Source organism: Zerene cesonia, chromosome 29, assembly GCF_012273895.1.
Source record: "Zerene cesonia ecotype Mississippi chromosome 29, Zerene_cesonia_1.1, whole genome shotgun sequence".
NCBI lineage: Eukaryota > Metazoa > Arthropoda > Insecta > Lepidoptera > Pieridae > Zerene > Zerene cesonia.
In genome coordinates, this window is record NC_052130.1 from 1,328,266 (window position 1) to 1,343,603 (window position 15,338).

Consider the following 15,338-nt stretch of genomic DNA (forward strand, 5'->3'; position numbering starts at 1 on the left):
GATTATTTTGATTTTTGAGATTGTTGTGGTTGGTAGATAGTGACCAATAAAAAAAATACAGAATTATAAGTAATCTAGTTGACTGTTACATATAATGCTTTGAAAAAACTTTATAATATATATTTTTAGGTAAATTATGAAAAGAAAAGTGCACAATATTTACATACTATAATAGTTTCATATATAATTACCTTCAGATATTGCATTAATGTTCTCCAAAGCCAAAATAGCGGACTTGAACGGTTGGAAGGCGATGAGAGACACGACAGAGTTGAAACGCTGCAAGTCTGTCACAGATTGCTCCACTTGTGGCAAAAAGGTTGCCAGCTCCTCGAACTCCGCGACGCGGAAGAGGGCAAAGCCCGCGGCGTGCTCGAAGAGCACATACAACTTACTCTATACATAAAGAAATAAACAATGCGATTAGATTATAATATATTCATTCTCTACAAACTTATTGCAAAATTATGAATATTCCAAATAATTTAATAAAAGTCCAGACTTAGTCTCTGATTTCATTATGGTAGTAGTTAATATGTTTAGAAATAAATTGTTTGAACAATTTATTTAATGTTTCTTTATTGAACATAATAAATACATTCAGCAATACTTATTTGAGGTTATAATGTGAACACGAAAATTAACGAATACATTTATAAACTAAATAGCAAAACGAAAGATTAGTATGTTTATAGATATAGTATGAAAGAGTAATTCTTAACTGTTAACAACTAAAGTATTACTATATTAAAAATCCAATGTAAAACCTGGAAGCCCATGCCATGAAATTGTAAATGGTTTGTAGATATTTATATTAATAATCATCTTATTTAATACATTTATAGTATTACTTACCATTTTTAACAAATATTTGTTGTTATTTACTCATTCACTATCATTTTTTATTTAAAACACGTGTATTTTGTATACCCCCGCAATTTTATGAGGCAAGCGCCCCCACACCAGCAAATTACAAATAAAACATGTCAATTTTTAAGGTTATGTGTTATGTTATAGCTGCGTTCTGAAGCACCTAATTATTTTGATGTTGCAAATTTTGTGTTTTATTTTGTTATGGAATTCATTCATTATGTAGTCAAACACTTTCTTTTCTTATAATCTTAATAATAAGAATAATAATCAGATGTCTTGTCCAAATTTGTATACCTTAAAGATTTAATGCGTTCTTGTTGCACATGTTATCTTAGCATTATATTACTTAGATAGATCTAGATTAAAAAAAACACAGTTATCAATAGTCGCATGGGTCTCACCTAATACATAATAATATAATAAAATAAAACTAAATGTGATCAACAAACATTATCTATTAAGCTTGGTCCATGGACAACATAAATAAAGGTTCCTTGTCTATGATGAATAATCAAGTTGCAACGGCCATGTCAGATTTGAATTTGTTATTGGTACAATTATAATTTATTGTTTCTAAGTCAGTCTATAGGCTGAATTTGTATTATTTATTAATCACGCAGTGAAATTTCCCAAATAATGTGAAAAGATTAACAAAAAAAATGTCTACAATAGTGATTCAACGTGAACTTGTTGTGAGATTCAAGAAGGAAACGCTTTTGAATATAGGTTTACTGAGTAAGCTCCAGCCGATGCTGCCTGAGCTTTCACGACTTGTGTTCAAGGATAATGCAATGGATAAGCCGACTCAGAATCTATTTAACCACCTATCATATTACTTAGTGTCGATTATAGATGCGCAATTTGCCACGACCGTTTCATGGCCTCTTTACGATACGAAGACAGAAAGAGCGTATCGGAATGAATTGTATAGTTTTATAAGTGATTATAGTAGTAAAGGTATGCTTTCACCAGTGATGTCTTCGTATTTAGTGAACCCTAGTTGTTATAAAGTGACTGTGCTAATATTTCAAATGTCGCAGTTGGCTGTAAAGAAAGTTGTGTTGTTAAAAATGCAAAAGGATTCGCATAGAAAGTTATACGAGGAAATGACAGAAAAATATGAATCTAAACAAAAAGACGGTTTTCTTGAAGCCATAAATAAAGAGACAGAAGCAATGCTCAGTAAGTTTTCAAACTATTTATGTAAACGTCGAATTTTAGAACGAATAGCGGAAAAGCTTCGTAAGCGAATTCTGGAAATGGAAGAAAAAATAACAAAATTTAATGCACAGAAGTATATCAATGATTTGGTAGATCGATTTGTATCACTAAAAGATGTAGATGATGTCACTAAAGAAGATCTATTAAAGGTTAAAAATGTGCACGAACAACCGCAATTCTTTGAAAACTGGTTGAACTATGTTGACTCAGATGTAGATAAAATGCAAAATGAATGGGACGCAAATGCAACTCCTTTCCTAAACACTAGTAAAAATACCTCAGAATACACAGAAGCTTTAATTATGAGATACACTGGTCAAATGGAGAGAAGTACTTATATGATAGAGTATAACCCGAAGACTGATAAAATTTGCACAAACGATCTTCAAAGCCTAGTTAACAGTGAGCAAAAGTATATATTGAGAAATATAGAAAAGGATGGAACATTGAGTTTTCCGAACCTAATTCGTGCATTTGTTATATCCATTTGTTTTGTATTGAGGAACAATGATGTTGGTGATCAGATATATAAATATAATGACTATTTACAAGGTGGAAGGAGTAAATATAATGAAATTATCAGTATGATGAGGGTAGTTATGGAGAGAATAATGATTGCCGAGGCTAAATTGCAGGTAATTACATTTTTAATCCTTAATTTTATTGTCTTTGGGTGTGTGTTCGTCTTTGTGTTGCCATCCATACTATATTTTATAGTGCCATATTTCACTCAACTGTACTATATGCTAAAGAAAAATAATATTGTATGAATAATACTGTATTTTCATATACAGCATTTACGGATTCTTTTTACTGGCAACTTACTTTTCTGTTATAAATATAATATGGTAAGAAGATAGAGAATTATATTAGAGTTAATATTTACAATTATAAATGCATCTGTTTTATTTAAAAAATAATTCATTTCGTTTTACAGATAAGTCCCCTGCCAGTAAACAGATCATTACCACTGAAAAACTACACCTGCATACCACCAATGCCAGATTTATCAGCCCTAAAAAATAAAGACCACATTCAAGCTCTCTTTGATTCATTCACTCCTCTTGCATTTTCTAAACAAAAGTTTAACCTACGAAGGAATGATAACAGAAACCTCAACAGACCTTTCCCTAAATCTCTTATTACCCCCTTCCATCACGCTCCAAGGGATGACTTTATGAGAAGCATTATTTCATATAATATGAACACATATGACCATATAAATGTAAGTCGTAACAGTCACAACATATCAGTAATGTCTCAAATGAAAGCGAATGAAACTATTGCGGAATGCGCTTCAGGATTCACCAAGCAACAAATACAGAGGCTCCTCTCGACAAAAAAGACAAGTAGCTCGAAAAAGTACAAATATAACACTGAAAGGCCTGATATTAATATAAAGAAAGGTGGCTTGTTTAACGAATCATCATCATCAATCCAGAGCAACGGTCTAACAAGGAGTTATTCTTCGCCTAATCTATACGAAAATAGACCGAAGAAAGCAATGTCTAGAGGGAAAGGTAGAAAATTGTCTATAATGAAAGAAGACAGTCCATTTGAAGTGTCTGGTATATCTGCTTTGGAGAATGACAGCAATTTTAGTACACTGGGCTTAGCGAATGCGGAAAGTTCGAGAAAATATTCAAATTCGCCAACATTACCCACTGTTCTCATAAGTAGCGACGTTGAAAATAAAATCAATACCGTCCTCAAGGTATTAGACTCGAGCAAAGAGACTGAAACAAGCACTTTTTCAAACACAACAAACCATAAGAGCATGGAATCGCAGAAGACTGACACGCCAAAAACTAGCATGCAATTAATAAAGAAAACCAGTTCTATAGAAAAGATTATAAATCGTTTCAAGAAAGTGCGTGCCAGTGTGATGCCTGAGAAAGAAGATATAATCACAATACGAGAAGAGAAAGAGAAACACGAAAAAACAGATCACTTGATAAGTAGAGTGCTTCTGCCGGATTTATTGAGCCCTAGTTGTCCACAGTTAAACGGAAATTCAGATTTTCTCGACCAAATGCTGATGGATGATAAAGTTTATAGAAAACCTAGAGAGAGCCTCGGCACGGCTTTGGGTGTGGACCAAACATTTTTAGATCAATTTGATTTAATAGACTGATATTTATTGAGCATAATTAATAATTATAGTAATTAGTTTAGCTGTCTGGTTACAGTGGGGGCCTGTTTTATGATGTAGGTATGAAAATAACTTAGATAGTTAATGTATGAATTTCTCATGATAAAATTTTAAAACTACTAAAATTGATTTCAAAATTTGATTAATTCCTAATATGATATGAGTGTGGTTAAAGTGTTGGGTTCCATATTATATATGATGTTAATTGAATACACTCAAATTTGCATTATGTAAAAATTCATACAAAATATAAATCTTTCATTATACAAGATACATTTTTTCTTCTAAGTTATGTTATAGATAGTTGTAAAACAAGTTCTTTATCTTTAACAATTGTGCTATTTTAATATAGGTTAATATTATTTCTATTAATAATTAAAAATAAATTTATGTATCGCCTATGATTTTTTATTTAGCACTTATATATATATTCGTATTTTCTTTGTAAATATTTGGATCATGAGAATTACTTTTTTTCAAAAAAACAAATTTCTAAGTTTATTTTTTTTATTAAAAAAAATACAGGAATAAATTAAAATATAGCTCTATATGTTGTACAATAATGATAAATGTGCTTTAATACATTATGTAGGTATATCTTACTTTAATAAGCATTATTAATATACGCATTTAAATCAAGATACACACTTGCTTATATTCTAGGATCATTATCTTCCAACTGCACAAGTTTCTCAGAAATCTCCCAGAATTTTCTCGCTTTACCCATATCGCTAGCTGAATCAGATACCGAACTCTCTTGACAATCGGAGAAATATTGTCCGGTTGTTTTACCCAAATTTTCATCGACCGCCAACATTACTGTGGTCTGGCAACCTTGTTCTGGAGTCTTAAAGAAACCTTTTATTATTAAATTTAAGCCCCAACTGAGAGGTGCAGGTACTGAGCTCCAAATGCCAGTATCAATTAAACCAGGGTGCAGACAATTAACAGTTACTCCTGTGCCTTCGAGGCGCCGCGCCAATTCTTTCGTGAAAAGAATATTGGCTTCCTTTGACACGTAATAAAGGTAGCCAGGGAAGGTGTTCAATGGGTTTGGGTTATCTAAATTAACTCTGGCAAGTCTGTAGAGAGATGAGGCTACGACCACAACTCTAGACGGTGAACTCTTTTTAAGCAAGTTAATTAGAAGATGGGTTAATAAAAAGGGGCCATAATGGTTAGTGGCCATCGTCATTTCAAGGCCGTCTTCTGTTTTCTTCTTAGTGAACGAATTTGCGTACCCAGCGTTGTGAATCAGAACGTCGAGTTTTTGCTCGTTTTTGTTAATATCTTGAGCAAAAGCGCGTATCGACACAAATGATGAGAGATCTAATTTTTTAACGAGAACCTTTTCGTTATCGGTTTCCTTGATGATTTCATCTGGAAAATGGAATAATATTTAGTGTTAATTTGTTGTAGGTAAGTGCTTTAAATTGGCAAGATTTTCAAGTACCTACTAACTTTAGTATTGTTTTTCACATAAAAAAGATAATCTGTAGGTGTAAGTATAACGTACCTAATTTGTAAGGGATAGATAAATTAAATTAAAATGTACGTTAGTGGAAAATAGGCTTATATACCTATGGAATAATTTAAGCTCATGTTATGGTTTCAGTCACAATGTATACATACTACGTACCTAGTTACATTTAATAATTGAAATAAATATTTGACGAATATTTTTAAAATTACGAATTTATGATAATACGTTTTGTGTATCACGGTCGATACAACCCTTTAGTAATTTTATGTCTAATTAGCTACTTAAGAAAATTCTAATATTTTTAATATCTAAAATTTTTGACGTGACAACGTCTTAAATTAGGTTGCGGCTCGGAGTCACTTATGAAAAAGTGTAACGCCCGGTAACGTTACGATGAGTCACCGAACTATGATCGGTCCGCCGCGCGCGCAGCACTAGAGAATTAGGCGCATTGAATCGGCGCGTGCTTGTGTCTCTGTCTCTGTCTTTTTAGTAAACAAAATATATTTTCTATAGTTAAAATTTGTGCAATTCTTATTTTCATTCAATTCCTTGTTCCTATTTTGCAATTTAATAATATTCATATCAATAAATATTCTACCGAGAAAAAGACGTTGTCACGTAAAATCTTCGCCCGTAAAACCGACTTTACAGGCAACCATTTTTTTTTATTTATTTTAGCTGGCAATAATTTAATCCGTTAAATATATCACCTGTAACTTAATAATTATTGAAGTATTCAATATCAATTTCTATCTTTACCTTTTATTTTTTCAGCCAGATCTAAATTTCTGCACGCCATTATAACTTTCGCGCCTCTTTTGGCGAGTTCCCGCGCTGTCTCCTTCCCAATACCGCTGGTGCATCCAGTGACAATCACGGTTTTTCCGTCCATTCTGGTCTTTTCGCGGTACATTCCACAGGTTAATTGGGCGTACAACCGAATAAGGAATAGAATAACGAGTGTAGCGAGTACGACGACTGCACTGAGAAGAATTAGGATTGGGAATATCCAGAATATATAATCTGACTTCAACGCGTCTGCTGCGAACATTTCTGAAAAAAAAAAAAAATAATAATAAGCATAGCTAAAAAAGAATGAAAAAAACGCGACGATAGAATCAAAATTGTCTGTTGTGTCTCAACTCTTATACAGAGTATAACGAAACAGTGGCGTAGCTATTATTGGGCCAGGTGGTGCAGTGCACCAGGGCCCCGGAGCTCAGGGGGCCGTCTAACCTCAGCTTTGAAAGAGGGGAGGAGGGCCCGATTCTTTCCCTATGCACCAGGGCCCTTGTCCCTCTAGCTACGCCACTGTAACTAAACAATTTTTAATCCTGGCGATTCTAATCAGAATAGTAAAAATGGTAAACTCATTAAATTATTACTTTCACGATACTTGAGAAGTACAGAAATTTGAATTAAATCTGTGGGTCAAAATCGAGTCTACAAGAGTAAGTAACATATAGAGTAGGTATTATGTTATCTGTGATACCGGTGAAGCTAATGAAAAAGCGCGTTAAAAAAATTACAAAATTGATATTCGATAAAATTATACGAAACAGTAGCTAGAATACAGCAGTAAATACGAAGTGTTTTTGAAGAATATGGAAAAATAAAAAATATTATAAGTAAGTATATACGAATAATACGAGGAGCGTAGATAATTACGACAAAGCAATTAAAATTTTAATTATTGTTCTTATTTTTATACAATTTGTTTACTGCACCTCAATTTAAGGAAAAAGTTCAATTTAATTATTGGTGGGTTATTCCCCTGCATGTGAATTATTTTGCTCTTATTGGCCCTAGTAAAACAGAGGTCAAGTATTGTGCTAAAATTAGAGAAGCTCCGTAATTGTTTCAACATAATATCGAAATTCGATTAATATACCAGAAATAACATATGTGTATTACATATATTTTCGACGTTGTAGTGGGTAATATACTAATATCTGGATCTACTCAACCAATTTTAAGAATCCATTTTACGAATAGAATGCCTCGTTACCTATGAGTGTAATTGGCTATATTAATTTCATAGCGCCTTGGCTATACCTGATGTATAATATTATTTGTGACCTGGGTAGTTAGGTATTTAATACATAATACTATACTAATATAGTGCGTTCGAATAGTATTTAAAAATTGATCTGTGCAGTTATATTATATTGGATTGGGCGGGACAAGTGGCCAATAAGAAAAAACCGATTAAATAAAAAAATTAGAAAAATACAAACATTTAGTCTCCTATCTTTCGGAGAACGATCGAATAGAATCAGTTTAGTCGACTCGGACTAAACGAAAGACCGTCATAAAGACGAAATACAGAAAAAATCAGGTACCTGATGACTTAGTTTTTAAGAAAACACGTTTGTTTGCTCATAGAAAGACATTTCAACTTTACTCATTTATATGGATTTCTCCATTGCGCTGAACTCGAAATTTCCCCCCCTCACTCTACATAAGTACTTCCATTAGACAGCCGATGTTTCGTTTATGCTAACAAGACCAACGCCTACTCTATAGAAATACTAAATATGTGTACCTGTATCTCTTACCTATCCAAGTTTTTGTCATATATGGTAATTCATGTATTAACAAGCATTTGTGACAATCGTGTTTAAATAATTACTTAGGTCACACGTTATTTAGAATGTACGATGTGAGTATAGTGAGATCATAATAATATTCAATAGGACACATTGAATGTGTATTTGATTTATTTGAGTATTTATCAACACTTTGCGATAAACTCTTAGTTATGGTCAATGCACATATTATTCGAATCAAAAAAATGTTTCTTAATTAGGTTAATCTATTTTACATGCATCTTAATTTGTGGGTAGGTTTTGCAGTCATCTTTCTAATAATAGGCACCTCCCCAAACATTTAGTATAATATATTCAACAGGACGCTTTAACTATTTAAATGTATTAATTGAAACATGTATCCTTTGTAATTATTATTTCTTTTCTTTTAAAAAATTGTACTATGTTATCTGTGTTCTTCATAACTCTTAAACTACTTACACCTGGAACACCAAACAACAAACACCAAACACTACACAGTGCAACTAACGTTGTCTGCTCGTTTAAGCATCTTCAACAAATAATTGTAATTTAAAACCACTTAGTAAACGACTATCAATATTTCAACAAATGCCGTGTAGACGGATTCAATTTAAATATTAGTTCAATGTAATTAGTTCGTATTGCGACACGATTTAACAATTGACAATCGAAATTAAGAAAAATTTGCATAGCGTTTACGATGACTAAGAAATTGATTTATTTTTACGACGTTGATTTTTATGCGGCGCGGACGTGGTTTTAAAACGGCGTGAATTTATTTTACCAGTTTTTTTTTTCTTTAACAATTGTAATATACACTAAGATTTATTTATGATTAGAAAGCTGTGAACATCCCGTAGGTATTAAAATTCCTAGTTTATTAATATCTGGCGTCTAGTCCTGATTTAAATATAATTTTATATTGGTAACCACCTAAACTAAAAAAATCTAGCTTATGACTGGTGAAAGACGTAACTTTCGCTTAAGTTCTAAGATTATCACATACAAAAAAAATCGAAGATTAAAAAACAATTATTATCGGTAGTAAGGAATGCAAAGGAAACGAGTCGTATTTGACCTTAATTTAGGAAACGACAGTGTAATTACATTTAAGATTTCTAAATTGTTTATTGCATTTAATTCTCCTCACTAATTAATTATCTAAGAGTATTCCTAATGACTACTCACTAATTTGTAATAATAATGTGTTAAAATAAAGTTGATCGAGAAGAGAAAGGTCTTGGAAAGTTTAGAAAACCGTGTGTTCGTAAAATTACCAGACCACAAAGATTTTTATTTATAATCATTAGATATCGTTTTTAAAAACCATATAATTATCTACGAATGTACTGTAATTAATTACTGTTCATTTTTGAAATTACATGGTTAGGTATACAGTTAAGGCATTATTTGATTTATATACGAGGATAAATATAACATTGTTAGCTTGAACAAGAGAGGTTAGTTAGATAGCGATCTCCCGCGTAGTTGATAAAAAAATAAAAATAAAACCGACCACGCATCATATAATGAACGAAACGTGTGAGAAAAAATCTAATATACAATGTCTCTTTGATAAATATCTTAAAGATGTAAAGCGTATTATTGTTTATTATTATACTTTTAATTACGTTCCATAAAAAAGGTCTAAATTAGGATGAAAGAAAACAACGTATACCAAACCCTACCCGAAATATACATTAATTTATATTGCGAATTTGTAAGTTAAAATCTAACATAAAATAATCGTTTTTCAAATCGATATAACAAGAAGGAGACTGGAGAGCTTTACACCAGGAAAGCCGCATTCTGCGATAGGGCCGATGGCTTTTGGCACTTCATGTATCTTACAAAATAATCCACAACAATTTGGTTTCTAGCTTATGGATAAAATAATTTTTGATTACATTTGGACGTAATGACAGGTAATTAGTAGGTAAAGAAATACAGTATGGTTTAGGACTCCAACTTTGCGCTAGAATCTCTATAACTCTAAGTGTATATAATATACTAGCTGCGCCCCGCCGTTTCACCCGCGTAAGTCTGTGTCCCTTAGAAATATCGGGATAAAAGGTTACCTATGTGTTATTCTAGTTGTTCAGCTTTCTACATACAAAATTTCATTGCATTCGGTTCAGAAGTTTTTGCGTGAAAGTGTTATCCTAAAAATGTCATTTTAACCATAACTCAACACAGTGTCTTGCGTTGGAGGTAGGTATGGAAAGACATTTCCATACCTACCTCCAACGCAAGACCAGCTGACACCTCATTGGCTGGAGGAATAGGTTTAACTAGAGAATCATCAATTCCAATAATTACTCTTTACTCTATTTTATAATAATAAAATGTACAGTAAAACTCATTTTTCTTTCTAGTACAACCTATACTATTATATTATCTGCGGTTGTGGTACTAACTAATTAGTAACTATTAATAAACATAATTTATCCCTGATAAACACACACTCACTTTACCGTTCCAAATACCGGAGCTGCCGGGCTATATTAAATTACCTGTGGCCGGGGCAAACATGAAACAATACTTTTATTCTATAAAACATATGTCCAATAAATAGTTTTTATCATGAACGCGTCCTAAATTGTATAATCTGTGGTATTCAAAGGCTAGCGAAAGTCACTGAATAGAAATGGAAAGTTGATTTGGATGTATTTAATATTCTACAACTATAATAGTGTGTCTATGTGTGTCTATGGTCGACCAAGTAAATAAATCCTTTGGACTAGATAATTAATTGTTAATAATCTTATTTGATTTTGCATATTGTTCGGGATGAAATTGTATTTCTTTTCTTTTCTTAAATGTGTTGACATTTCCCGACCTCAATCTTAATGATGTTCATTATACTAGCTGCGCCCTACGGTTTCACCTGCGTAAGTCAGTATCCCGCAGGAATATCCGGATAAAAAGTTTCCTATATGTTGTTCCAGTTATCCAGATATCTACGTACCAAATTTCATTGCAATCGGTTCAGTACTTTTGCGTGAAAGAGCAACAAACACACACATCCTTACAAACGTTCGCATTTATAATATTAGTAGGTTAATAAATAATTAGATTTTGACTTACTTATAAAAAAAAAATTTATGAAGAAGAGGAAAGATTTGATTTCAATGTTGTATACAAATAATTAAAGAATTCAGAAAATTTTAATAGCAGTATAATTCTAGTAATGTATGCCTGAGTGCTTATACTAGAACCTAGCCGGTAGCTTAGTCCATCTTATGGTAAAGTTTGATTAAAATCTATATAACCGTTTTATACATAACCGAAACACACACATACGTGAATAATACACAAACAACGAGAGTACCAAGTGCTATGTGAATAACTCAAATTTATTCTATTAAAATATATTTCTTTATTTATTTGTATTGATAAATTTAATAGCAATTAAAGCTATCTCAGTTCAAAATCTTATCAAGATGCATTTAGCCAGTCCTACGTGATAGAGTGACAAGAAGGTTCTTTAGTTAAACTGCCTATTTTCAATTCCTATTTGTTGTAGTTTTTAACTTATTTATGGAATAATAAGGTTTATTATGTTAGTCCTGTAGCCCATGGTAATATTAATTTTTGCTTCTTGCAATGGGTACATATATTTAATCCTTTGCGTATCATTTTATATTTATATATTTTTTGTTTTGCAAGTTCGACAGAAATTTCTTTAAAAGAACGTTTTTAGATTATCGATAATAATTCACAAAAGTTATAATAAAAAGAAAGTTTACTCACTATTTATCAAAGATTTCACTACCACGTGCTAACTTTCTGAGATTTTAACAGAAACTGTCTTTCGAGGTGTAGGTTACGTTGGTCCACAAAGCCTTACAAAATGGAAAATGCTATTCAACCACTCAAAAATAAACCTTATTCCAATGGAGTAAGTATCGATATAACTGTATGAGAATGTGGCTTTGACAGCAACATTTTTGTACAGTTGTAATTTACGAAAATCGACTCTACTGGCGAGACTTACGGTTTACTTACGGACTGACTTAGCGCTTTTATAATAAAACGTTAAGTACAAATTGTTAGCTCAACAAAACTGACGAGACACAGATTGACATGAAATAGTTGTGTTTATATGATTTACAGTAGAAACGGATGGTTTTTGAGTGTCATATATAATTAAAGAATAATCCTACGTATCTATGTGGAACTTTGTAAGGATGTGTGTGCGTTTGTATCTCTTTCACGAAAATACTGCTGAATCGATTGCAATGAAGTTTGGTACGTAGACAGCTGGACAGCTGGAATAACATATATGCAACTTTTTATCCCGATATTTCTACGGGATACGGACTTAGGCGGGTGAAACCGCGTGGCGCAGCTAGTAATTCATAATTGTTACACGACTGTACAAAAATTTGTGTTATTGTATGCACTACTATACATATAAAAATTGAGTATGTACTATGTAGGTACATTAAATGTATTTAAAAAATTAAGAAAGTTTAAAAACAGTAATAGAGCACGGATGCAACAAAATATGGTCTGTTTATCTGTTAGCATACCTACGTTATAACTAAGTTAATTGAAATCCTCCAGATTTCCACGTCCTAAGTTCAGATTAATGACCGTCGCGGGCACCAGCAGTATAGTACTCGTATTATTATTAGATACTAGCTTTACGCCCGCGGCTTCGCCCACGTTAAATTCGGTTATGTCGCTTTCATCTCCCTATTTCAACTCCTACCATTTTTTTCGCGATAAAAATCATCCTATGTCCTTTCCCAAGTTCAATTCTACCTTCATACCATATTACATAAAAATTTGGTTCAGTGGTTTAGGCGTGAAAGCGTAACAGACAGACAGACTGTCTGAGTTACTTTCGCATTTATAATATTAGTAGGGATTAGTGTAATATTATGTTGTCTATGGTATTACGCTATCTGTGGTAAGCATCTGCTGCATGCCGCGTTAATGAGACGTGGAGGATATGCATTCCACCGGCCTCTAATATTCTTTAAGCAGGTGGATGACGATTAACATATCTTTAGTAAGTTACAGACATACTAGTCCTCATTGGGAATTACATCTTGGTATAATTAATCATGTCAGGATAATTTCATTTCTACATATGAGTTAGTCAATAGTCAGTCCTCTGTTTCACTACTAAGTTTTTATCTTATATATAAAACTCTCGTGTCACAATGTTAGTCTCTATACTCCTAAACGAAAACGAAACGGCTTGACCGATTCCTCTGAAATTTGGTAAGCATATTGGGTAGGTCTGAGAATCGGCTAACATCTATTTTTCATACCACTAAACGATAAGAGTAAGGCAGAACAGCGTTTGCCGGGTGCAGATAGTTTTTCTATAAAACTTAAGCATAACATACAATAAGAAGGATTTTGTAATAAAATTTTTGAACGCCTGTTAAAAATAATTAGCACGCGAAATTTTACTCAAGTTGCATAACATGTGACATCAAGTGCATCTCGAAATTGATGAAGATACTCATGCATCTTCGAAGCTTTCTATAAAAATATTCCGCAGCATTACATAACACATTCCGTATTGAGATAATAATCCTACTAATATTATAAATGCGAAAGTTTGTAATGATGTGTGTGTGTTTGTTGCTCTTTCACGCAAAAACTACTGAACCAATTGCAATTAAATTTGGAACGTAGATAGCTGGATAACTGGAATAACATATAGGCAACTTTTTATTTCGATATTCCTACGGGGTACGGACTTACGCGGGTGAGACCGCGGGGCACAGCTAGTATAATATAAATGCGAAAGTTTGTAATGATGTGTGTGTGTTTGTTGCTCTTTCACGCAAAAACTACTGAACCGATTGCAATTAAATTTGGAACGTAGATAGCTGGACCACTGGGATAACATAAAGGCTACTTTTTATCCCGATATTCCTACGGGATATGGACTTACGCGGGTGAAACCGCGGGGCGCAGCTAGTTGGTCATACGTCAATGAATTTTTTTTGTGCATTCATATCCTAGTTATAAAGTAAACTGGAAAGTTTTTTTGGATAGAATTAAGATTGTTGATTTTTGAGTGAAATCAAGTATGGTATAGTGTACAGTGTAAATTTCAATTTCATGGTTTTTATTCGTTCTTCTTATTTAAATTTAATGTGTAATATGTATCTTTTGTTTAATTCTTTAAGGTCTATTTCAACTTCCAAATAGGTTCCAATCATTTTTATAAAATTATTGCTTTCTGGCTGCGCTCCGCGGTTTCACCCGCGTAAGTCCGTATCCCGTAGGAGTAACGGGATAAAAAGAATCATTTTGCAATCATCGACTCCAAAGTATTATAAATTTATACAAGCTTACATTTTAATAATAATCTTTTTGAAGGCAATATCCATTGTAATAACGTAGCTAGAAAATCTCATCTATATGTTAATAGGATACGAGACAAAGTTCAGCTAAGTTGTCATATGTTGTTTAAGAGTAGAAACTGTTTACATTGTGTGTTTACGCTTAGGGGTCACTGACTTCGAAGGCTACATCTGTCATCCACTTGTATAATAGGAAATGCTTTCTTGTATGTTTGTTTGTACTGAATATACTCAGGATTTTGTAAATTGCGTTTGTTTTTCTTTTGTTTGGGTACAGCGCAGCTTTTAGGTCGTGCTTTGATTCAATAAAGCGGAGTTTACTGTTGCATATGCATTGGCCGACATATGCGTAAATGCATTCTAAACTAAATAAATATAGTTTAAAAAAACTAAAAAACACGCTTTTCAAGCACATCAAACTAAAAACTATAAAATAATTTTTAATATAAGCTGAAAACAATAATGAACGAAAAATACTAATATTGTTGTGAATAATTTTTAATATAAACTGAAAATAATAATGAATGAAAAATACTAGTATTGTTGTGAAAAAAGCGTGGGGCGCTTTGTGCCATATTTTTCGTGTACTCGATTGGAGTTATATATATGCTAGATATATAACAACAAATAATTTTTAACATGCAGATTTCATTCAAATTTCGTACACTTATCAAGAACCATCATTCATCCCATCATCCCAT

The 15,338-nt window shown here is 32.5% G+C and overlaps 3 protein-coding genes across 4 annotated transcripts in view; 1 reads left to right on the forward strand and 2 right to left on the reverse strand.

Moving 5' to 3' along the window:
* LOC119837811 (nucleolar protein 56) overlaps nt 1-992 on the reverse strand; it is a 7,575-nt gene extending 6,583 nt beyond the window's left edge. The window contains exons 1-2 of the mRNA XM_038363577.1: nt 856-992; nt 192-396 (exon numbers count right to left, since the gene is read on the reverse strand). Of these exons, the coding sequence (XP_038219505.1) occupies nt 192-396; nt 856-858 (208 nt within the window). The 5' untranslated portion in view covers nt 859-992. The remainder of the gene's footprint in view (nt 1-191; nt 397-855) is intronic.
* Nucleotides 993-1,399: 407 nt separating this feature from the next.
* LOC119837928 lies at nt 1,400-4,631 on the forward strand. Its single transcript, XM_038363721.1, has 2 exons — nt 1,400-2,729; nt 3,032-4,631. Exons 1-2 carry the CDS (start codon nt 1,533-1,535, stop codon nt 4,226-4,228), a joined length of 2,394 nt encoding a protein of 797 aa, XP_038219649.1. The 5' UTR covers nt 1,400-1,532; the 3' UTR covers nt 4,229-4,631.
* A 143-nt stretch (nt 4,632-4,774) lies between these two features.
* Nucleotides 4,775-12,114, reverse strand: LOC119837967 (retinol dehydrogenase 14). Of its 2 annotated transcripts, none has more exons than XM_038363768.1 (3): nt 12,056-12,114; nt 6,492-6,785; nt 4,775-5,626 (listed from the first exon to the last, which is right to left on the reverse strand). In XM_038363768.1, the coding sequence occupies exons 2-3, from the start codon at nt 6,781-6,783 to the stop codon at nt 4,899-4,901; spliced, it is 1,020 nt and encodes a 339-aa protein (XP_038219696.1). In that variant the 5' UTR covers nt 6,784-6,785; nt 12,056-12,114; the 3' UTR covers nt 4,775-4,898. The 2 variants fall into 2 exon arrangements, with proteins under 2 accessions (XP_038219696.1, XP_038219697.1); XM_038363769.1 differs by lacking the exon at nt 12,056-12,114 and adding an exon at nt 8,762-8,881.
* Nucleotides 12,115-15,338: the final 3,224 nt, after the last annotated feature.

Coding starts and splice junctions, on each gene's coding strand:
- LOC119837967 (XM_038363768.1), bottom strand. CDS start 6,783: ATGTTCGCAGCAGACGCGTTGAAGTCAGATTATATATTCTGGATATTC. Junction 5,627..6,491: donor TCTGGCTGAAAAAATAAAAG/GTAAAGATAGAA, acceptor TCCATTTTCCAG/ATGAAATCATCAAGGAAACC.
- LOC119837928 (XM_038363721.1), top strand. CDS start 1,533: ATGTCTACAATAGTGATTCAACGTGAACTTGTTGTGAGATTCAAGAAG. Junction 2,730..3,031: donor TTGCCGAGGCTAAATTGCAG/GTAATTACATTT, acceptor TTCGTTTTACAG/ATAAGTCCCCTGCCAGTAAA.